Source organism: Apostichopus japonicus, chromosome 18 (assembly GCF_037975245.1).
Source record: "Apostichopus japonicus isolate 1M-3 chromosome 18, ASM3797524v1, whole genome shotgun sequence".
Lineage (NCBI taxonomy): Eukaryota > Metazoa > Echinodermata > Holothuroidea > Aspidochirotida > Stichopodidae > Apostichopus > Apostichopus japonicus.
The window spans coordinates 13,285,307-13,310,081 of record NC_092578.1 but is presented as its reverse complement, the minus strand read 5'-3'; the positions used below and the strand labels follow the sequence as shown (position 1 = coordinate 13,310,081).

Here is a 24,775-nt window from a genome sequence, read left to right as displayed (position 1 = left end):
ATTATAAAAATCTTTCAAACTTTTATCCCTCAAAATCTCCAGGGGTACACTGCATTGTTCCTGAACCACAGTTTCACAATTCTACAAGTTGGGTTCAGGGGTTATGCTATGGGAAAAGTTTACAATGTTAGGCCTGACTTAATTACTGAAAGCTTGTGGTCTTTTATTACACCAAGAACCAGTTTATTCTTTAAACAAAATTAAATTATTTCCCCTCAAAATTGAGGGGAGTGAATACAGCAAAGGCACATGCAACTAGCACCAATGTCATGGAAACCTAGTGCAGCCCAATGAAACATACTGTAAAACCACAACATTTGTAACTATAGGTATGAAATTGTGCAATCCAGGGGTATTGTGTGTAATTTTGTCCCTCCAAGCATGGAAACTCCATGATATTGTGGTAATTTGCATTGGTTACGGTATTAGATACAGCCTATACTGGTAAGTCTAGATAAATACTTGAGGTATAAGTTAGTTCCCAAAATGTTTCTCATGTATGAGAGAGGTCAGTAAATTGAGGTCATGTAATAGTGCAAGTATCCTGGTTTATGTGAAATAAATCTTGTGGAAAATATAAACTGGGATTGAAATTACAATCAACTGCTTGAATATGATTGTACAATTTTTATTGTGTCTCGTCTTTTAATATCATGCTAATCTCCACTACTGTATGTGTCTGGTAATAAGCCAGATTTCTGGGTAGAAGTTTAAAAAAGCAAATCGTCAACAATTTTTGATGAATTTTAAGCAATCACATTCACTGCCTCTATCTCTGTTTATGTTTTGAGTCAGCAACACAGTATACTGTACAGTAGTGTACAGAAAGGGACACTTTCTGTTGTATTCCTGATCAATTGAAAATTGTTTGTTGTTTGACTGTTTGTAGCAGTATTCCTCTGAGGAGTGAAAAAAAATACACATACAGTGAACAGTTGCAACTGCGCATGCATTTATACATTACTTAAATTATGTTCTGATGAAATTCATGTAATATTCACTGTCGATTTTAGTTCAAAACTGCCAGTATACCATTAGTTCCTGAGCCATAATTTTTTTGCTTTAAAAATCTGGCTTTGAGTGTATAGTATTTTGTCAAAAACATAAAAGTGGAGGGGCTGCTTATCATCATTCCCTGAACAGGCTTACCCAATTTGTTAACTATAATGGTAACATATCAAAATGTCTGGGGACTTGCCACAGTGCTGACAATTTTCAAATATTTCCATGGTTCCACCAGGGATGTTAGAGATGGACAAACAACATTTGAGCTTTCTTTAACGTTTGTTTTGTGCCGACATTAATACTGTTTTTGGTCCAATACTAATACCTAAATAGGGTGACAGGACAAAATCCCCCAGACAAAGTCCCCCTAGGACAAAATCCCCCAGAGCCAAAATCCCCCTGGACAAAATCCCCCTAGGACAAAATCCACCCAAGCCAAAATCTCCCCAAGCTATAAAAAAATCCCATCAATTCTTTACAAAAATGCGTCATCCCGGTCCCCGGTATCGTCATCCAGTACCGTCATCCGGTACCCTCACCAGTATTTCCATTGGTACTCTCAGTGGTTCCCGGACCAGTACTCCGACCATACCCCGACCGGTACCTTAAAAGTGAGCCTGACAGTTACCCCCACCGGTGCTCCTCCCTGACCTGTACCCCGGCCGGTACCTCGACCGGTATCCCAACTGGTATCCTGAAAGGCACCCTGACACATACTCTGACACGTACCCTTACTAGTACTGGTACAATAAACAGTAATTTGACCAGTACCTTGACCGGTCCCTTAAATGCCACAACATGGAGCTATATCCCATGGCCACACTAACAGGTAGCCTTGCAATTACCCTCAATGAACTCCGGACCAGTCCCCTGACCAGTATCCTGACCAGTACCCTAACCAGTACACTGAGTGGAACCCTGACTGGTAGAGTGACCAGTATGATGACCGGTACCCTGACCAGTCACATGACCAGTACCTTGACCGGTACCCTCACAGGTACCCTAACAGGAGCCCTCACAGTTACACTCGCCAGTACCCTCACTAGTACCCTGACCAATCCCCTGAACGGTACCCTAACCAGTGCAATGTCCCATGCCTTGACTGTCACACCTGGGCCATCGCTGGTTGTTGCAGGCAGGCTTTGTATGGGTCAGTGGGATATTGTCTGGGGGGATTTTGTCCGGGGGATTTTGTCCTAGAACCCCTAAATATCACTCAAAACGGATAATGGTACCAGACGGTACCTGTACGTTGTCTGCTAGATTCATACGATGTCAAAAGGCTAGAACATGCACTATAATACTGTTATCAGTCGCCAGTAGGTATATACCACACTCATCTCATATCAGTATTTGTTTCTAATGTCATAACAGGCAGTGGCGGAGCGTCCATACAGTCAGGCGGGGGGGGGGGGGCGGACTCAAATGGGAAGCTGGCGCCCTTTTCAGCTATTCAACACTTTTTACTTATTCGCGATTATTTACTTTTTTATTGCGCTCTCATCTACCTATTGACATTTGTCACATTTTGTTGGCGATGACACCTATACCTAAAGGGTCATTTCCGGCGATATAGGGAGTATCTTTACTCAAAACATTTCTGTACGCTCTGCGCCAACCTGTGGTGGCGCTCCGCTTAGATAAAGTCGAAAGCGCCCGTTCAGACCTTTCTCGCCCCTCTGACCAATATCCCTAGCTCCGCCACTGGCTCCCAATCTTCTTCCCCGTCAATCCGTCTAGTACCCCCCCCCCCCCCCTTCCCCAACCGAACCTCGTATGTTAAAGGAATATCTAATGATTAGAGACACTTATTCTAATGTTAAATCAGCAAAGAGCAAGCAATAATGATTTTATCACTAAGATTTTTTTTAATTTCTCAGTTACACCGTCATTTAACTTCCCACTCAATCTTACACTCCCTAATACTCTTCCATCCCAATGTAGGAAACTTCATCGTTACACGCAGCACGCAACGATCCTTGTTCTACTTAATTGATCCTTACTGACTCTTTCAACTTAAAAGCATATTTTTTCCAAATAGATTAGTGAAAGTTACACATTTTAATAAATTAGAAGCATCTCCTTGTTAAAGAATTGTATTATCGGCGTATAGTCTTCCGATAATTAAGCGTAACTTAGGTTTGAAAGAAATCAATGGGAGCAGGCAGTAATGATATTAACTTGCATATATATATATATTTTCAAATCTCTTATTGAACGAATTATTAGCCCCCTGGTTACATCGTCATTTATCATCCCTCCCCCATCCTGCCCTACCCTTCTTCACCTCACACACTCCGCTCTATAGGGTTAAAAGAAATCAGCGAGAGCAGGCAGTAATAAAATTTACTTACATTAATGAATTTTTTAAATCTCATTTAGGACAAATTATTAGGTCCCCTGGTAACATCATTTACCCCCCCCCCATTCTCCCCTTCCCCTCCTTACAATCACCGCTTCTCTTACACCTAATATATGAGATATCCTCGCAAAGCGTGATGAACTAGGTCCCTCATTTATCTAATGCGTGGAAGGAACTCGAAACTTTCTTCCTTATCCGCCTATTCCAAGCTTTCTCCAAGAAAAGAGTTACAGTACCTATTACCCAGATTTTTAAAAATAGCCTCCCTCCTCATAAAACGTGATGATCTATGTCTCTCATTAATCTAAAGCATGGATGAACTACCAACTTTAAGCATATCACAAAGTTTTTCCACAAAAGAGCTACGGAACCTACTACACACAAATTATGTAAATGTCACTAAACGGCATCCGTAGGGACATCGTTTTTTGGTCCACATTTGAGTTTCCATCATATCTTTGTTCTGCTTTTCATACATATCTTTTATTGTGATTGTTATGATAACCACATCTAAGGACTTTTGAGTCGTATTATTGTATCCAGTGGAATTGTCTCGCTGAGATATAAAAGGATAAATTTTCCGTACGTTTTCACGGTAGGCCCCTCTGTTCAAGGTCAATGCACGACTATAACATTAGGTCCACTAAGTGCGGATATTGGTCTCCATTTGCCACTATCGCAGTAAACCCAACCGAGCAACGTGTCTACGGTGTCTCTTAAAAGACAATATTATTAACAAATTCGAAAAGAATTTTTAATCTCTTTGGTGTCATTTTAAAAGTATTTCTGATAACATTACGTACAGAATTCTTTTATATGAGAAAGGTACATATGAGAAACATGACAATGACCGTGATAAAACCAATTTCAAGATTACTAGCGATCAATTCGCTCAATTTGTTTCAAAAAATGATTGAAAAGTGATATGAATTCCTCCTCATTCATTCTTTTTATTTGAGCATGTTGAACGCTTGTGATAACATGTCATTACGAATCATTGCAGACGCTCACCCAAACCGTTAAAAAATACCCTCCCTCTCCCCCCTTCTCTTCCTACACTGAGCTCCCAACAGTGGCGGAGCGTCAATACAGTCAGGGGGCGGATGCCCCCCCCCCCCCTCAACGGACTAATATGGACTGCTGGCGCCCTTTTCAGCTATTGATCACTTCTTTTACTTATTCGCGAGTATTGACTTTTTTATGGCGCTCTCATCTACCTATTGACATTTGTCACATTTTGTTGGCGATGACACCTATTTAATCTTCGTTTATCTGCAAATTAGCAAGGCCCGGAAAGGGTCATTTCCGGCCATATAGGGAGCATCTTTACTCAAAAGATTTCTGTACGCTCTGCGCCAACCTGTGGTGGCGCTCCGCTTAGATAAAGTCGAAAGCGCCCATACAGACCATTCTCACCCCCTCTTACCAATACCCCTAGCTCCGCCACGATAACAGGAGTGACTTTCCATATGTTATTGGTAGGAAATTGCAGGAATTATTGGAATCCTCAATGAAAACTATACGTAGGTAGTCTTGTTTGCGTGGGGATTGAGTTGTGTAGGTGTTACACAAAAATGTAGATATGCTTTCTTTATTCTTGTGGAAAGCCGCTTTCACTTTGATATCAGATAAACCTGTGGTACATGCAGTGACGTAGCCAGGATTGTTCCAGTGGAGGGGGTGGGCGCTTGGGGGGGGGCTTGAACAATTCCTGGGAGGGCGTCTTGTTACTACCTGAGTGGAGTGCCACCATATGGGTTGGCGCTCAGCATACGGGAAATTTTCAGCTATAAAGACCTCCTAGATCGTTGGAAATAGCACTTCCCAGGCCTCGTAAGCTGCTCTAAAGTTTCACAGCATCCTTTATTTTGAGATCCCCATGTCTTGATATGGTCATCAAATAGTTTAGAGAAATAGAAGAAAAAAGACAATCTGGTAAGTTGCTTTGAAATATCATGACATATCTCGGCCTATGCGCTATGTCACGTCAGGTTTTTCAGCAACTATAGCCTACTGCCGGTCCGCGGTCGAAGGGTCGTTCATGAGTGGTCATCATGGAGATTCGATACCATGCAGACCAATGAATGATAAGGTTTAACAAGGTTTAAAGAAATGGCTCCTTACATAGTTGGCATGATTCAAATTCATCCAGTGCAAATTCATCCAGATGCAAATTCATCAATATAGTTGGTCGAGAACTTGCTAGAACAGTAAGCTGTCTGAATTAGCATCTTCAGATCGAATATGGGTTTGCTGAGTTAGGGAGCAATATGTTCGAAGTACAAGGACCAACCAATGAACACATTTGTAACATAAGAGGCAGAGATAAGACACTTTAGCAGAAATCATTATGTCTTCTTTCTGTTTATTACTGATAAATGCAAATATTTTCATTAAAAATCAATATGAAATTTCATGTTACTTTCAGAAATATATAAACAAAGCAACTTCAACAACTACAGCTCATTCACATTCATGCTATCTGCTAGAAAATTCAACATGAGGCACATTTTCAATGAGGCATTGATGTGAATACCACTGACATAACTTGTGCTATTCAAATGGATAAAGGGCTTGGTCAAGTCATGAATAAGGCTCTGCCAGGGGCGTAGCGAGCGGGGGGTGTGGGGGGGTGTCACACCCCCCAATAATTTGGTCGCTGTCGGCAAATTTTGGGTCTGTCGGCAAAATGAGAAAAGGTGAAGAGAGCGGAAGGGGAAGAAAGAAGGAAAGCTGAATAGAGAAAAGGAGAACGGGAGCTTCTTCCATGCCAAATTTGACTTAAAATATGCACCAGATTGCATCTAAGGACGTTTCAAAACTAAAAATTTTCCAAAGGGGAGGGGGGCACCCCCTCCCCTTAGACCCCTCCCCCATTTCAGTCACCACCTCCAGATATGTAGGCATATCAAATTTGACTTAAAATATGCACCAGATTGCATCTAAGGACGTTTCAAAACTAAAAAATTGCCAAAGGGGAGGGGGATCCCCCTCCCCTTAGACCCCTCCCCCATTTCAGTCGCCACTTCCAGATCCGTCGGCATATCAAATTTGACTTAAAATATGCACCAGATTGCATCTAAGGACGTTTCAAAACTAAAAAATTGCCAAAGGGTAGGGGGACACCCCCTCCCCTTAGACCCCTTCGCCCATTTCAGTCACCACCTCCAGATTCGTCGGCAAATCAAATTCTCCACACCCCCCAACAAAAACCCCTTCGCTACGCCCCTGGGCTCTGCCCCATATATTGCACATGTACAAAAAGGGTTACTGCTGTACATGCAATACTTTTTTGATGGGGGAGAGAGGGGGGGGGGAGATGTGGTAACATGTTGAAAAGACCACATCTTTTAATTTGTCATTTTTCTTTTGAACATATGCAAATGCTAGAAATGAAAGCACTTGGAAATTTGTTAAAGAGATAGACAGTTGTTGCCCTTGCACTGCTTTGAAGTCTGCACCACTGTAAATATTGTTGAAGGAGTGGAGTTCTGCGAATCTTTTGACAGTCAAGTAATAAATTTTTCTTTCACTGTTTGTTAAACAGCTCCTAGCAGTAATATGCATTTGCACGACATTGTATCTGAGGTTCATTTGTTTTCTACATACAGTCAAATTAAAAACCAATGTTAAGATGTTCACCTGCAATGGTCTAAATTCAGAAAGTACATCAATATCATAACTCTTTTGCATGTTGTATAACGGTACTGAATTTGAAGTGGATTATATTTATCAATGAATATAGCAATGTTTTGGGTAAAAGCAATTAAAGCATCCACTTGAACTTCATGTTTTCCTTGCATTGTTTGCTACTTCCTCCTATCTAGTTTCGAAAGGGACATATTGATAAATGCTCAATACCTCAAACAACATTATTTAACCTTGCTTCCCACAAAAAATGTTCTGTCCCAGTTTCTGTAAACTACTTGGGATAAATGGAGGGGTGGGGGGGAGGTGTTGGACAGGTTGGGAAACTAAATATTTGACAGATGTTGTATTTGACAATAAAATTCACCTTCCAAGGAAGTAATACAGTTCTTTAAGTGGCATTTTATAAAGGACCTACAGTATGTAACGATAGCAGAATTGGTTATTGCCTCCTGCTGAAATCTCCAATAAAGACTTGCAGTATTGGAATGTTCATCAGATTCCTCATTTACAGAAACATCTGTGTTTATTGAAACTTTCCTAGGATGTTGCCAACAAGATGCAGTTGAAGTCTACTGTACCTTGTTGTCAAAGGTGGAGCTCACAAAAAGTCCTATCAACTAGTCTTATTCAAGCAGTGGCAACATATGGGAAAAAAGAAAAGCAAAATATGGTACAATTTTGTTAATATTATTTTGAACTATTTATCCCAACACCCTATCCTCCTTTTAAGAATTTTGCAAGCTTGTAAACCAGTTAAAGCACTCATGCAACATGATATGACAAAGGTTCATTGCCAGAACATGAAACTAGCAATTTGGAGTAAATTTGTTAAAAGAATGATGAAGTTAATACACTGAAATATTGAATGGGGCTCAAAAGAGCTTAAGAAGTCTTTTGAGGTACATTACTTGTTCTGATAAATATATTAATTGCCCTAAGATTCAGCTATTAAAGCAGCTACTAGTCAGATACTAGATAGTATGGGATCATGAAGGTTTTCAGATTTTACCTATATTGGCCTCAAATAACCTTTGACTTGGCTAAGAGCTCAGCACATGATACACCTGCATACAAACTTCCATTCATCATTCCAACATTGAACTATCATGTTAACATGGCTTTCAGATTCAGATATCTAGTTATCTCACATGGGCTTCTGCTATACTGTTTATAGAATAGTACTCAATGTCAGAAACCTATATGCACTACATATGACTACCAACTTTTCCTTGTTGAGTTAGATGCTCTATGTTACTCTATTGACCTTGAGTAGCCTTGACCCTCAATGAGGCCAACACCTACTGAAAATTCCAGTATAAATATAAAATTAATGAAATGATTCAGAAAATACTTTAACAGAAAGGAAAACTATTATAAACACTTCTGTTCATACTGACCTCAGCGTAAACAATTTAGAGACCAAGAACATATGGTATAATAACTATTAGCTAACATTTCTTCCTTCTACTCTGCAATTTTGAGAGAACAATAAGCAAAATTGATACTGGCAAATGTAACATGGCAACAATCACAATAATTCACAAATGATGATGACATCAGAAAAAGTAGCAACCATGACAATGATGATGATTTGAAAATCTTAATGAGCAATCCTAAATGTAACTAGAATTTCACTTTTAGTAGAGCAGGGTTCTCACAAGCACGTTCTAACCTGGCGGTGGTCGTGGTTTGAATATGATTTTGCCTCTCCCTGCATGGTTTGAAAGTTGAGCGCCCGGGCTGAACATTTATGAACCAGGAAAAGCTTGCTGCCACTTATCTGGTCCGAAAAAAATTATAGCATGAGGTAAATTTCCTCCTGGGTGCATAATTATCATAACAGTTCAAGAATTTTTACCAAAGGTGATCATATTTGAATATCTGGAGTCGGCTCGGACTTGAAAGGTCTTGGATTTGGCTCATACCATGTGGGGTCGGACTTGGCTCAGACTCTGGCTAATTGGACTCGACTACAGCTCTGCCATAAATATAAAAAGATAATGGATTGTTAATAATTTATTATATGATGTTGAGAAGGTAGAGACTTAGAAAGTTAACTCCTAAATGTAATGGATAGCATTAAACTCTTCGTTTCACTAACAAAAGGATTCTCAAATACAGTACTAGCAACATTACAGCTAAAATAATGGATCACCAATACGATGCAGTGAAGAAAGGGAGTTTAATAAAGAGCATCCCTCAATGTAATGACTAGGATAAAACTCTTAGTTTCACTAACAAAAGGATACCACATGCAGTACCAACAAGAGGGATGCCCATTATATTGAGGGTCCACTAGACTTGCTAGACCCAACACCCCCATTGTGGGAAGCATTATTGAGCGTCTAGTTAGCATTTATTGGGTAACTGAAGTATTGAAGGACCTTGGTGTCTCCCCTCCCAGTAGTTTTATAACATTTATGAACCAGGAAGAGCTTGCTGTCACTTATCTGGTCCGAAAAAATTATAGCATGAGGTAAATTTCCTCCTGGGTGCATAATTATCATAACAGTTCAAGAATTTTTACCAAAGGTGATCTTTGGTATCTGGAGTCGGCTCGGACTTGAGGGGTCTTGTATTTGGCTCAGACAAGATGGACTCGGACTTGGATCGGGCTCTGGGTAATTGGACTCGACTACAGCTCTGCCATAAATATAAAGATATAATGGATTGTTAATAATTTATGATATGATGTTGTGAAGGTAGACACTTAGAGAGTACTCCTAAATGTAATGGATAGCATTAAACTCTTCGTTTCACTAACAAAAGGATTCTCAAATACAGTACTAGCAACATTACAACTAGAATAGTTGATTACCAATACGCTGCAGTGAAGTAAAGGAGTTTAATAAAGAGCATCCCTCAATGTAATGACTAGGATGAAACTCTTAGTTTCACTAACAAAAGTATACCACATGCAGTACCAACATGGGGGGGGGGGATGCCCATTACATTGAGGGTCCACTAGACTTAAGGTTTGCTAGACCCAACATCCCCGTTGTGGGAAGCATTATTGAGCATCTAGTTAGCATTAATTGGGTAACTGAAGTATTAAAAGACCTTGGTGTCTCCCCTCCCAGCAGTATAACAACTGGAATAATGGATTGGTGAAACAATGTTTTATTTGATACAGTGAAGTAAGGGAGTTACATGAATAATAGTTAATGCAATGAATATGATTAAAATCTTTGTTTTACTAACGAAAATTATTCTCAAATACAGCAACATAAGAATTTGTATAAATGGATTATTAATAATGAATTTTATGATGCTGTAAAGGAAGAAAATTCATTAACAAATTTTAATTTGTATGCTGCATGTCATATACCTGTCCAGAAACTAAAAAGAAAAATTCAAACTCATAGAATGCACCGTACCTGGCTCCAAGCAATGACATATAAATCTAGTCCTCATCTAGTCCTCAAATTTGAGCCATCTTTTCTGACAAGAGAATGAACATAAATAAGTCCAGATAATTGTTTCATAAATTGCAAGTGGAAGTCTTGACAGTGCAGTTCCCTATTTGATGTCAATACTTAGTGTACATGTTGTCCAATATTCATGTCAGTTCAGTTAATTTAGCTATCACTTTTTTCATGGAAACCGCATATGCAACAATTGAGAAAAATGCCACACTACTAAGTTTGAATATTGTATGTATGTATGTATGTATATGTGATCTTCCCGCAAGCAGGAACTCGCGAAAGAAGCCATGGAGGCTTATAGACTCGCAAGCTGACCGAAGCCAATCTCTCGGCACACATTCATTTAACGTCCATGTCAGGAAATTGTTATTGAACAACACCCTTGCCAGACGACACACATTGCTGTCGGCGGGGAATCGAACCGGGGATCTCATGACTGGGAGACGCCGGCGTTAACCACTAGGCTATACACTAGGCTATACATCAAATAGGGAACTGCACTGTCAAGACTTCCACTTGCAATTTATGAAACAATTATCTGGACTTATTTATGTTCATTCTCTTGTCAGAAAAGATGGCTCAAATTTGAGGACTAGATGAGGACTAGATTTATATGTCATTGCTTGGAGCCAGGTACGGTGCATTCTATGAGTTTGAATTTTTCTTTTTAGTTTCTGGACAGGTATATGACATGCAGCATACAAATTAAAATTTGTTAATGAATTTTCTTCCTTTACAGCATCATAAAATTCATTATTAATAATCCATTTATACAAATTCTTATGTTGCTGTATTTGAGAATAATTTTCGTTAGTAAAACAAAGATTTTAATCATATTCATTGCATTAACTATTATTCATGTAACTCCCTTACTTCACTGTATCAAATAAAACATTGTTTCACCAATCCATTATTCCAGTTGTTATACTGCTGGGAGGGGAGACACCAAGGTCTTTTAATACTTCAGTTACCCAATTAATGCTAACTAGATGCTCAATAATGCTTCCCACAACGGGGATGTTGGGTCTAGCAAACCTTAAGTCTAGTGGACCCTCAATGTAATGGGCATCCCCCCCCCCCATGTTGGTACTGCATGTGGTATACTTTTGTTAGTGAAACTAAGAGTTTCATCCTAGTCATTACATTGAGGGATGCTCTTTATTAAACTCCTTTACTTCACTGCAGCGTATTGGTAATCAACTATTCTAGTTGTAATGTTGCTAGTACTGTATTTGAGAATCCTTTTGTTAGTGAAACGAAGAGTTTAATGCTATCCATTACATTTAGGAGTACTCTCTAAGTGTCTACCTTCACAACATCATATCATAAATTATTAACAATCCATTATATCTTTATATTTATGGCAGAGCTGTAGTCGAGTCCAATTACCCAGAGCCCGATCCAAGTCCGAGTCCATCTTGTCTGAGCCAAATACAAGACCCCTCAAGTCCGAGCCGACTCCAGATACCAAAGATCACCTTTGGTAAAAATTCTTGAACTGTTATGATAATTATGCACCCAGGAGGAAATTTACCTCATGCTATAATTTTTTCGGACCAGATAAGTGACAGCAAGCTCTTCCTGGTTTTATTTGATACAGTGAAGTAAGGGAGTTACATGAATAATAGTTAATGCAATGAATATGATTAAAATCTTTGTTTTACTAACGAAAATTATTCTCAAATACAGCAACATAAGAATTTGTATAAATGGATTATTAATAATGAATTTTATGATGCTGTAAAGGAAGAAAATTCATTAACAAATTTTAATTTGTATGCTGCATGTCATATACCTGTCCAGAAACTAAAAAGAAAAATTCAAACTCATAGAATGCACCGTACCTGGCTCCAAGCAATGACATATAAATCTAGTCCTCATCTAGTCCTCAAATTTGAGCCATCTTTTCTGACAAGAGAATGAACATAAATAAGTCCAGATAATTGTTTCATAAATTGCAAGTGGAAGTCTTGACAGTGCAGTTCCCTATTTGATGTCAATACTTAGTGTACATGTTGTCCAATATTCATGTCAGTTCAGTTAATTTAGCTATCACTTTTTTCATGGAAACCGCATATGCAACAATTGAGAAAAATGCCACACTACTAAGTTTGAATATTGTATGTATGTATGTATGTATATGTGATCTTCCCGCAAGCAGGAACTCGCGAAAGAAGCCATGGAGGCTTATAGACTCGCAAGCTGACCGAAGCCAATCTCTCGGCACACATTCATTTAACGTCCATGTCAGGAAATTGTTATTGAACAACACCCTTGCCAGACGACACACATTGCTGTCGGCGGGGAATCGAACCGGGGATCTCATGACTGGGAGACGCCGGCGTTAACCACTAGGCTATACACTAGGCTATACACTAGGCTATACACATATTGATCTATTATTTGGTATGTAAGTTGTACCCAGGAATTTAGCATGCAATCACTTCAAGAGATTGACTGAGTATTCATGCATGGTTCAATGCCTCATCCTGCATGCAGTTCATTTACTAAAAAATTGCATGCACCCTAGACTATGTATACCGGTACATTTAGTCCCTCAACGTATCATTTGGGGTTTAAGCTCAGGACTACTCGTGTACACAGACTTTGGCATTATGACCGAGTTCATTTTTAATGTTTGGTTTCAATGATGTTGAAACTTTCCACTCACGATGGCATATGTGTGCGTGTGCATTGGTAGGAGTACTGTGTTTGTGATCCTAGCTTGTAAACACAGTTTCTCATGACAGTAAGCTTTATTGGACAGATCTCATAGTTGGTACAGTATGTATGTATAGATGCATCACAAGTACAAGAAGCCTATTGTTTTTGGTGAAGGTCAAAGGTAATTTAGGTAAAAATGGTCAAATTGTGAAAACTCAATTTGAAGCATGGATAGATCTATTTATTGGTATGTCTAGGCCAGTGGTTGGGTCAACAGGGCAAACTTGTGAAAACCTTATTTAAACCATGCGTCTCAAAGCAGGGTACACTAGCTTGCAGAGATATATAATGTTTAGTATCATGTTATATCGCTACAGAAGGCTTTCAGTGGTCTTTTTAGATCCCCAACTGTCACTTTGAAAATGTTGTTTATCACAGTTCTCAATAGTTTTTTGCTGTATATTATTAAGATACAATAAGTTGTACATGCAGCCTACACATATACAGTAGCGTACATGTCAGATTGACAAATTCATAAAATGAAACTTATTACATAATGGAAACCATGTGAAGTTTGCATAATGGTGATCTATTTATACACCCAACCAGGTAGTATCGGATCATAGCAACATGTTACCACATGTATGCATATAAGTGTTTTGTCACACAGTACAGTTCTAACATCATACAAGGGAGTTTTATTTGTTCCATAACAACTCTGATCATAATAGCCTGTTCGTGCTGGGAGTTGTAATGGAACAACTCCCTGGTTTGTGCTATGGACATGAGAACTATCTAGTGCCTGTTGAACATTAGTCTTGTGCGTTTTCATGTTACTTACTAACACCAAATTACTGCACACAGATGGTCATTTTTAAAAGTATGAAAACTGAATACAATCAAGAGCTTTTATTTGGACATGATACCCAATATGAAACTACTTTAGTTGCACATACTGTATGTACAGTATGCTGGTTTTTATCATGAATGATTTTTATAGGAGCCATGAATTTTTTTTAATTTTTTTCTATGAAGTAGGTCTGGATTCCCTTGGCATTATAACCTGATTGAAATTTAACCTCTGTGATTGCACTAATATGTGAGACCATTGATCAACCTAATTAATAGCTTTTAATGATGAAGACACTGATAACAATTTCATAACTCATTAGTGTGAACACAATGCAAGGTTCAATGAGGTACTGTTTATTTCCTTAAAATGCATAGCTGGTGGTTTTTCAACATACTCTAATCCTTTCAAATATGTTACATTGAATCTTTACACTTTTCCATTGATATATCACAGACTGTGTTCTTTTGTTATGGGACTCCGTAAAACTGGATCAAACCTAGCAATTTTGGACAAGGAATTTGCTCTTTTTGCAAAAACTCCTAAGTGCTCAAGTGACTGTACAGTAGGTCACCCTGTAAAGGCATTGTGGGACTTTGAGGAATACTTTTGATCAAGCTATTACTTCAGCACTATTAACACTACCCACATCATAACGTTAATATCAAAATGCCTAAATTACTTAGCCATGATTGCGTTGTTATTCTAAAATGAATACTCAATTGTTTACCTTCAGCCATGATTCATCCCATAGGTGCAGGGGGAAAAAACTCATGTTACAGTACAAAAAATTGTTGTACACTGCTACACTGAGGCCCTGTGTGACTTAGTTCTCTGAATCAGAACCAATGACACACCACTACTACTGTACGCACAGGGCTTAGTGATGCACACTAACACATATAGAGAATATTGTGGGGATGAATATTGTACTGAGACGGCAAACGTTTTCACATTTTTTACTTTTGTAACTCGTTTATGGAATCTGTCAGGCCCTTTCTTTTACTGTAGTGTTCCGTTTGCTTGTGTATCTGTTTTTGTGGAGTTGTGACTTTCTGACTGCCTTATTTTATGTCAGAGAGATTGAGACATACCCAAAGATTTATATTTCGTAAAATGGTTCAAAATTGCATCGCACGAATGCAAGTCATTTCATACTCCTAAATTGACACATCTGTCGATGAGCTTACTGTAGTGAAGGCCTAAGTAAACATCCATTATCTTTGGATGCTGTTTGCTATGCTCTGAGCCTCTAACTTCAGAAAGGTCAGGTCCCAGAGATTAGTGGTATTATATTGAGGTAATTTTGGTTATTTTTAGGGAGTAAGATTTCCAAATGCCCCAAAACATGCACAGAAACAATTTGATCAGCAAATACCTGAAATGGATTCAAACTCATGAAATATTTAACTCTGCTTGGCTGCAAAAAGTTATGGTTGCCTGCTGTATAGTTGCTAGTACTAGCTACAGTAGTAGTAGGCTAGTATATAGTAATAGTAGCCTAGTACTAGTAGGGCCTAGGCCTAGTAATATTTGGAGGTGCGTCAATTATTAAGCCTTTACTTTAAAAGATCTGGAAGATCACCAGGCTGCAAAATGTGTAGGTTGACCAGTCTGTTACAAGTATATACTTTAATTTATGTATCACATTTATATTCCGAGTATCAGCAAAGGCAGTAGCAGGCAGCTGCGATTTACCATAGCCAGTAATACTGATAGGTCCAATTTAGGGCTAACGTTAGGCCTAGGCTAGTCTACTCTAACTCTAACCATGGTCTTACTTTATTTGTGTTCAGCATGAAGGTATTTACTCTAAATGTTATTAATATATCCGGAACACTTTTAAGGAATTTACTTACAATGCATATACTGCACCAAAGTCCAAAAGCCAACTTCAAATGGGAAACGTTTACGGTAACCTGCGGCACTTTCCTTTGTAGACTACATGGCTAGGCCACATAAAGTAACGTTGAATGTAGGCTATTGGGATAGCAACGATACGATCCGATCGACTGCCCTGCCACCGAACACAGAAAGAACTGCTTATGTGTGGGGGCGTTGTTTCGTTACGTGTAAATTTGCCAGTTAAAATAGAAACTCTTATTTTCTTAAATATCCCAAATTAATGGAAGAAAAAGTACAATTACGAAGATTTCAGTGTAATTAGAGGAACCTTTAAGTTTCGGAACTATATATTGCCGCATTTGGTCAAAATCGAGGTGTAAAGTTGGGATCAACATATATACCATGTTCGTAATTCTGTTATATACCCTTCGGAATTACCTCCACTTTTGAGGGGAAATTTTACCCTTTAAATGAACGATTTTTTTTTTGTAACTTCGGAATTGAAAAGTTTATGAGGTTTTCTCTTAACTCGAAATAATCATTCCTCAAAGGAAGTGAAATTGATTGAACAAGAAGACCCTAGACTTAGGTTTACCTGGTGTCAGGTAAACCTATCCCCGAGGTAAACCTAAGTCCCAGCTATCATGCGTTGAAGTAAACAAATATACCAATGTATATATATATATATATATATATATATATATACATATATATATATATATGTATATATATATATATATATATATATATATATATGTATTAAAATCACTCACTGCTTGTGTGTCTATCATTTCTCACCATGGTGAGTGGTCACGTCTTGCACCCAGTGAGCAAATGCATTGCATGGAATCTCATGTGAGACATCTGAGGGGATGAAGATGGAGTTGTCCTAGATGTTCTCTCATCGGATGCCTGTAATGGTGTTTCAAGTGGTCCCCGGGTACTAAAATCAGATGGATAAGAATGCGGGGAAGCCAGTCAAAACTTTAGATGCACAGGAAACAGATCAGGATTGATGCAATGCCATACTTGATTTATTAAATAATGCAAATTTAATATACAGATGTAAAGAGGACTTTAAAATGAGAATGACATGACTCAACTTTCTTTGAGTGGAATCATTGCTTTATTAACATACCTTAAAAGGGCTAATAATTCTGTAAGCAATAAATTCTTTTAGTCATAATATTAATTTTTGTACTTGACAAAACATTAAACTTAACATCGATGGAAGATGTATATCAATACAACTTTTTTGGTTTTTACAAAATCAGTTTGGTAAGTATCTGAGCTACCAAGGTTACCAAGCTAACAGAAATAAACAATTCCATGATTTTTGCATCACAAAAGTTAAGATGGTTTCATTTTTCAAACATATGAATCCAGTCATTTCCCTTTAGTATCTTGGGAAGTTCTTACTCGCTGATCTTAAAATCATATCAGCTACTATGTATACCTTTTCATAAAGTTTGAAGCAGGTGAATTCATGTGGCCATCCAAGGAATTGTTGGATAGGCAGCTGGTTAAAGCCATGATGACCGTGAAGTATTGCATTAAGTTTCATCGTTCGGTGACCTGTTGTTAATATAAAAATAAAAATATAATGATAATTTGCATAACTTTGCTTTTCTGTTGTCAATTTATCTATTGCCTCAAATAAAACAGTGGATTAACATAATAAATCTAACTTAGGCCTAGTGTTTTATATAGGTTGGACATGTTTTTTGTTTAGGCTTAGGCCTGGGCTAGCCTATGTCCAGAACTTAATGCTGGGTTCAAATAAATATAACTGTTACAGTGTTAGTGTTACTACTTAATACTATGCCTAAATTCTAAGTGTTGTTAGTAATTGTAGCATATTGGCAGCTTTGGGTCACTCTGTGCATTCCCTTCCACAATATCGGACACCATCCTTACTGTAGGCCTATTGTAACCCGGCCGAAGGCATGTTAAAAATTCAGGAAGGCCTATATATGGCCCTGGGTAAAAAAAATGAAGACCTAATGTTAGGGCCTAAGGTAGCATAATTTAATGACAACAATTAACTAATCAAGACAATTACAATACAATGGAGCAAAACAAAATTACATGACAGTACAACTAAGTTGGGATGTTCCGGCTAACTTGCCTAAAATCAAACGTAGGTCCTAGTCTAGGCGGCAAGCCTAGTCTACTCTAGGACTCGTAGGAGCTACATCTAACATAAATTTAAGGTTAGGCGGGGTCTAGCTAGGCCATCCGGTCCCATTCATTCTGCGTTTGTTTAAAAATAAGTTTCTAACAGTAACGCATATAATTATTGAACCCAAAAGCAATTGACTAGCGGTACTAACCGTAGCCTACATCAATGTCTGATCATTTTGTTGCACCTTCATTGCATACACGGGGGTACGTACGGCCGGGTACGCACGCATTGATGCATGGTATACGCGTCGCGTCGGCGCACGCAAACATGTACTTGGATGTCAGTGGCGCTGTTTTAAAAAAAGTTGTTGGAGTGCCCTCGTAAACTGAATGCTTTGCTTCTTTTTCGCGATGTTTTGCAAATAGTAGTATAACCACATAATTACTTTCATGCGAAAAACTGTCGGTTAGCATTTGAGAAAAACAAAACTTACTAATAGCATGAATAGTTCACCATGAATTCTGGCCTGCGAAAATGGTGAAAGAAGGGGGTGCATTTATTCTTAGCTACCAATCTTGAAATACCGTTTACTCAGTTAACATTGTGAACCCTACTTTGCGAAAAGAGGCTTTACATGGAGTCCTGACTCCAGAATGATACTTTAAAGGTGTTGTATAGACCCCAACTATAGCACGCTATCATGGAAAAATTTCTTGATATTACCGTAATCGACCTGCCATGGTCGTAATAAAATGACCTCTTTTTACCAATTAGTCTGCAACGCCTGCCTCATAATTTTTCTTGTATGAGGGTCTTTGTGTGAACGCTGTATGATTATGACACTGTAGACATGAACATATTTCCACACATTGTTTACACAAAGAGCCTAATGTTGTTAAGAAGCTATACAGGCTAATCTTAGAGCCTGAGGTGGATTACGACCGTGGCAGTTCGATTACGTAATTACAAACTTTCCTAGCTACTCGTGCTATAATTGGAGCCAACAATCACATCTTTACAGGGATCAAATTATTGTGAATTTTCCCTTCTTTTTTTTCATTTTATACTAACTTTCAACACAAGGAAGATTACCACTCATTGTCAATCATTCATCTATCCACGCTAAATTGTTCTCAGTTTAGACATAGGTGGAAGAAGCAACTGGTGATGGGGGAGGGGGAGGGGGAGGGAGAAATTTTCAAAAACACCGGAGGTACCAAACCTACGGATATGTGCAGGAGAAGGGCTTATCCAGGTCATTGAGATCTTTTACTTTGTTGTTTGTCAACTTTCAGTATAATTCATTTGCAGTTTGCATTTTATGTCTTATTCAGTGCCTATGACTTCATTTGTGTCGGTGTGAAATAGGGTAATGCTACTTTGACCTTTGGTTCTGGAGTTTGCGAAACACAAGAGTTCACCCTGGGGTACCTTCCCATCAAGGTTGAAGAAAATCGGCACAGACTTTTAGAAGGAGAATTTTACACAAAATTTAGCTAAATAAATTCATTGACTTTTAACCACGTGACTATGCCGTACCTCGGTTTCCATGGCAACCATGTATTTTGATTCAACATATCATTATACATTTGAAGGTGAATTCTATGTCAATTCAATGTTTCCACTTAAAGCTATATTGTCCCAGCCGTTTACTGAGCATGGAGGAGCTTTTGACACTAAATTGGACACACACACAATTGGCTGCATTGTCTGATGGTACGTGTAGGCGAAGTAGCACCGTCAAAATGTAAAAATCACATCAAACCCATATAATATGTCCGCTTCGTGTGGGAAAACACGTATAGGCCTATGATGACATGTGTCAGCTGCGTAAGAAATTTAGAAATCATATCATATATATTATATCTAATATTTATTTTCCCGACTATTTGCAATATAAATGGTAAAAAATTAAGGATTAATCAATGCAGTCCGAAATTTCGACATTTTGTTAATTTTGACTGCTGAAACTTCTGTAGAGGACTTCACTTTTCTTAAATCGGAAGTGCGCCCTCATTTTTATAAGATTAATTACGATCGATAATCACTCCATCAATGTCATGACTAATTCTAGGTCAAGAGACATTGGTTTCGATAAAACAATGGATGGTTTTATTCCGACGAACGATAAGCGAAATCTTTCACACAACGATAGATTGTATAGAGCTTTTTACGACTAACGACTACGACTTGGATTACGATATTCAACGGATCGACAACGCTTATACTTACGACGAAATTACGCTTAAACGGAAAACTTTTATTGTTTTTCCCTACTTTTATTCAATATCAAATCGGATACGTGTTGCCCCGCTTCCGGGCGAATTGTTTTTATGGATTAGGATTTTGATAGCGGAATTTGTGTTGGATTTTTAATTGGATCCTGTCTGTAGTATTCGTACGAGACGGCGACCTAGCGCAAATAGGACTGTAGTGTTTGAGGTGAGTGACGTACTTTTATCTTTCATATAATTTACCACCTAATAATACCTAGCGTCTAAAGTGGTGACCCCGACGTGATTCAGCTAGGTTGCCTTGAATACTTCCCATGTACTAAAAATCGCATAATTTTTTACTACTGTTTTTCGCATTGGAATAATATAATACTGTACATCATGGATCCAGAAAATTCCCACGAAACACAACAATCGCTATCCGCAGTTAGTATTAAATTACCTCCGTACTGGCCCAATGACCCAATTATCTGGTTCGCACAGGTTGAGGCGCAATTCGTAACGAGGAGAGTTACTAACGAGGATACAAAATATTCCTACGTGATATCGTCCCTACAACCGGAAATAGCCCAGGAAGTACGCGACTTGCTCATAAGTAAGCCAAGCGAACAACCCTATCAAAAACTAAAGGAGGAGTTGATTAAGCGAACAACGGCTTCGGAGCAAAAACGGCTCCACCAGTTGTTAATTTCTGAAGAATTGGGGGATCGGAAACCCACGCAACTGTTGCGCAAAATGCGTCAGCTGCTAGGAACAAACACCCTTCATGCGAACATTTTGAAACAACTTTTTGTTCAGCGACTTCCATCGAGCGCCCAACTAATTCTGGCGTCGATGAGCGACACCACACCGATAGAAACCGTAGCCGAGTTAGCTGATAAAATCATGGAAGTAACTCCTGCATATCCTCCCATCGCTGCCATACAAACATCCCAGGCCCAGGCACAAAAATCAGAAGTGCAACAACTAAGTGAACAAGTCCGTGAACTCACTGCCCAAATTGCTTCACTAAAGTCAGAGGTCAGGGAGCGCAGTCGAAGCCGATCTCGAAGCCGACAAAGATTCAGTTCCCAGTCAAATAATCCCAGTAACGTCGACAGTGATATTTGTTGGTATCATCAATCATTTGGTGATAAGGCCAGGAAATGTAGAGCGCCATGCAAGTATCCAAGCAATTTAAAGCCGGAAAACGAACAGGCCAGCGTGTAACGGTGGCGAGCGTTGGCCAAAATCGAAGCCGCCTGTTTTACATTCGTGACAGAACCACCACGAAACGTTTTCTCATTGATACAGGGGCAGCGGTCAGTGTGGTACCCCCCGTACGTTGTGACCTATATAATCGCGGAAAGGGGCCATATCTTCAAGCGGCAAATCGGACCAAAATAGACACTTTCGGGCACAAGTCACTAACACTCGATATTGGTTTGCGTAGGAACTTTCCGTGGGTCTTTGTGATCGCCGACGTGGAAACTGCTATTCTCGGTTGTGATTTCTTACGATATTTTGGATTACTTGTCGATATTCGAAATAATACACTTATCGACAGGTTAACCAATCTCACTATTGAAGGCATCTCAACCGAAGAAACGTCCCTTTGTCCTATGTTTGCCACAACATCTAACGATTCACCTTATCATGCTCTATTAAAGGAATTCCCAGAAATTTTGCGGGTAACTTTTGAAGAAACACAGGTGAAACATTCGGTTACGCACTATATCAACACGATCGGAGCACCCATTTTTTCTCGCACACGTCGTCTACCGCCCAACAAGCTAACTATCGCTCGACAAGAATTTGACCACATGCTGCAACTTGGGATCGTCCGACAATCTAACAGCAATTGGTCATCCCCTCTACACATGGTGCCCAAAAAGAACGGAGATTGGAGGCCATGTGGCGATTATCGAGCCCTTAACAACGTTACCGTTCCAGACCGCTATCCTATTCCACACATTCACGATTTCTCAACTTCACTGTCGGGAACATCAATTTATTCCAAAATTGATCTAGTGCGAGCCTACCATCAAATCCCAGTGGAAGACTCCGATATTTGCAAAACGGCCATCACAACCCCATTCGGCCTCTTCGAATTCAAACGAATGCCGTTTGGACTCCGCAATGCCGCCCAGACGTTCCAACGCTTCATGGACGAGGTAACGCGCGGTTTGCCATTTTGCTACACTTACATTGATGACGTACTCGTGGCCAGCAAATGCCCAGAGGAACATACCCGTCACCTTAAACAGCTGTTTGCCAGACTCGCAGATTACGGAGTGGTGATCAATCCAACTAAGTGTCAGTTCGGTGTTCCAGAACTTGAATTTCTTGGACACAAATTGAGCTCCAAAGGAATATCACCTCTCCCGGAGAAAGTGCAAGCCATAGCCGAATTTCCGAAACCAAATTCGTTACGCAAACTTCGAGAATATCTTGGACTTGTCAACTTTTATAGGAGATTCATCCCGGGATGTTCCAGTATTTTACACCCGTTAACAGACTTATTAGCCGGAAAGAAGCCAAAGTCAGCACCGATTGACTGGAATGACGAAGCATCCGAATCATTCGAGGAGAGCAAACGAGCGCTCGCCAACGCAACTCTCCTTACGCATCCCGACTCATCCAAACCCCTTTCATTAATGGTGGACGCCTCGGATAAAGCCTTAGGAGGCGTGTTACAGCAAAATATTGAAGGAGTTTGGCATCCAATCTCGTTTTTCTCCCGAAAACTAAGCGAGACAGAATCGCGATACAGTGCATTTGGTCGTGAACTACTAGCAATATACTCGGCAATACGTCATTTCCGTCATATACTAGAGGGACGACAATTCTTCATTCTCACCGACCACAAACCACTAACATACGCTTTAAAAACTAGTACCGACCGCTACTCACCGAGAGAGATAAGGCATCTGGATTTCGTTTCCCAGTTCACGGCGGATATTCGCCACGTCAGTGGAAAGGACAATGTCGTCGCAGACGCACTGTCTCGTTTAGGCGTTAACGCATTCCGTCAAGGTTTGCCCGCATCTACCCTGATCGACTTTGCTCAAATCGCTGCAAAACAACAGAATGACATTCAGCTTCAAGAATTGAAGGACTCCACTGTCATGAACTTTCAGGAGATTCCGCTCCCATCATCACCTGGCACGATATGGTGTGATATGTCAACCGGTTCACCTCGACCGTTTATACCAAAGGTGTTTCGGAAAGACATTTTTAATTCACTTCACTCCATGTCGCATCCTGGATTCAGAGCAACACGGAAACTTATCACGGACCGTTTCGTGTGGCCCAACATAAACAAAGACGTCAGGTCATGGGCTAAATCCTGTGAGTCCTGCCAACGCGCCAAAGTGCACCGACACACGACGACGCCACTTGGTACTTTTGCTGTCCCCGATGCTCGTTTCGAACACATTCATTTGGACATTGTGGGCCCACTCCCACCGTCAAAAGGGTACAAATACCTCCTCACCGTTATCGACCGTTTCACTCGTTGGCCGGAAGCAATCTGTATTCCAGATATCACTGCCCAGACTGTAGCTGAAGCATTTGTCAGCAGATGGATTTCCACTTTCGGTGTGCCATCGACTATAACGACGGATAGAGGCGCTCAATTCGAATCTGCTCTGTTCAAACAACTGACCGCTCTTCTCGGCAGCAAACGAATACGTACGACTGCGTATCACCCGATATCCAACGGGCTTGTGGAACGCTTCCATAGGCATCTCAAATCATCCATCAAAGCTCAACGCGATCCTTCCAAGTGGGCCGAGGTTTTGCCACTTGTTTTGTTAGGCATACGTACAACGCTTAAAGCCGACCTCGGGTGCAGTGCAGCGGAATTAGTTTTCGGTACTACTCTTCGCGTGCCATGTCAACTGGTATCTCCTGTTCCTGACGTGAACGAACTTGATCCTACAATTTTCGTCGACCGCCTGAAACGTCAGATGGCCGATTTAAAACGAACCGACACCAGGCCAAATCAACGACATGCGCAGCAGTCCGACGATCTTCAGCACTGCACACATGTTTGGGTTAGAGTCGATTCAGTGAAACGTCCACTGCAACCTCCGTACCGAGGGCCTTTCCGTGTCATTTCCAGGGGGGACAAAACATTTGTATTGGACATCAATTGCAAACACGACACAGTGTCGATTGACAGGTTAAAGGTCGCGTATGCTGAAGACGATGAACTTGTGGAACCGACCGAACCGCTTACTTTGCCCACGCCCTCTTTCGAGAACGACGAACTTTCAACCAAGACACGCCACTCTGACGATACGCCCACCGGACTCATACAGCCTGACCACAAGCCAAAGACCGTTACGCGATCAGGTAGGCGGGTTCATTGGCCAGTGCGATATAGGTGAAGAACTGTGTACATATATGTTTTATATTACGTTTTGTTTTTCTTATCGATCACTCTTTTTCGCGAGTGATCTGGAAGGGGGCTATGTAGAGGACTTCACTTTTCTTAAATCGGAAGTGCGCCCTCATTTTTATAAGATTAATTACGATCGATAATCACTCCATCAATGTCATGACTAATTCTAGGTCAAGAGACATTGGTTTCGATAAAACAATGGATGGTTTTATTCCGACGAACGATAA

General features: G+C 39.8%; 2 protein-coding genes and 1 long non-coding RNA gene across 7 annotated transcripts in view; 1 reads left to right on the top strand and 2 right to left on the bottom strand.

Annotated features, from left to right (window-relative positions):
* The window catches only part of LOC139958710 (uncharacterized), a 162,080-nt gene extending 143,853 nt beyond the window's left edge, over nt 1-18,227 (bottom strand). For 2 of the 5 annotated variants that reach the window (XM_071955995.1, XM_071956002.1), the window contains exons 1-3: nt 18,136-18,227; nt 17,259-17,377; nt 16,576-16,745 (exon numbers count right to left, since the gene is read on the bottom strand). The gene's annotated coding sequence lies outside the window, so the exon portion shown is untranslated. The remainder of the gene's footprint in view (nt 1-16,575; nt 16,746-17,258; nt 17,378-18,135) is intronic. The other 3 variants (XM_071955994.1, XM_071955996.1, XM_071956003.1) reach the window with 3 other exon arrangements.
* Nucleotides 7,292-16,494, bottom strand: LOC139958867 (uncharacterized). Its single transcript, XR_011789893.1, has 4 exons — nt 15,817-16,494; nt 10,396-10,459; nt 9,546-9,661; nt 7,292-8,996 (listed from the first exon to the last, which is right to left on the bottom strand). It is a non-coding gene; the product is annotated as an uncharacterized lncRNA (long non-coding RNA).
* Nucleotides 18,228-20,542: 2,315 nt separating the features above from the next.
* LOC139959159 (uncharacterized) lies at nt 20,543-21,370 on the top strand. Its single transcript, XM_071956757.1, has one exon. It carries the CDS (start codon nt 20,543-20,545, stop codon nt 21,368-21,370), a length of 828 nt encoding a protein of 275 aa, XP_071812858.1.
* The last annotated feature ends 3,405 nt before the right edge of the window (nt 21,371-24,775 follow it).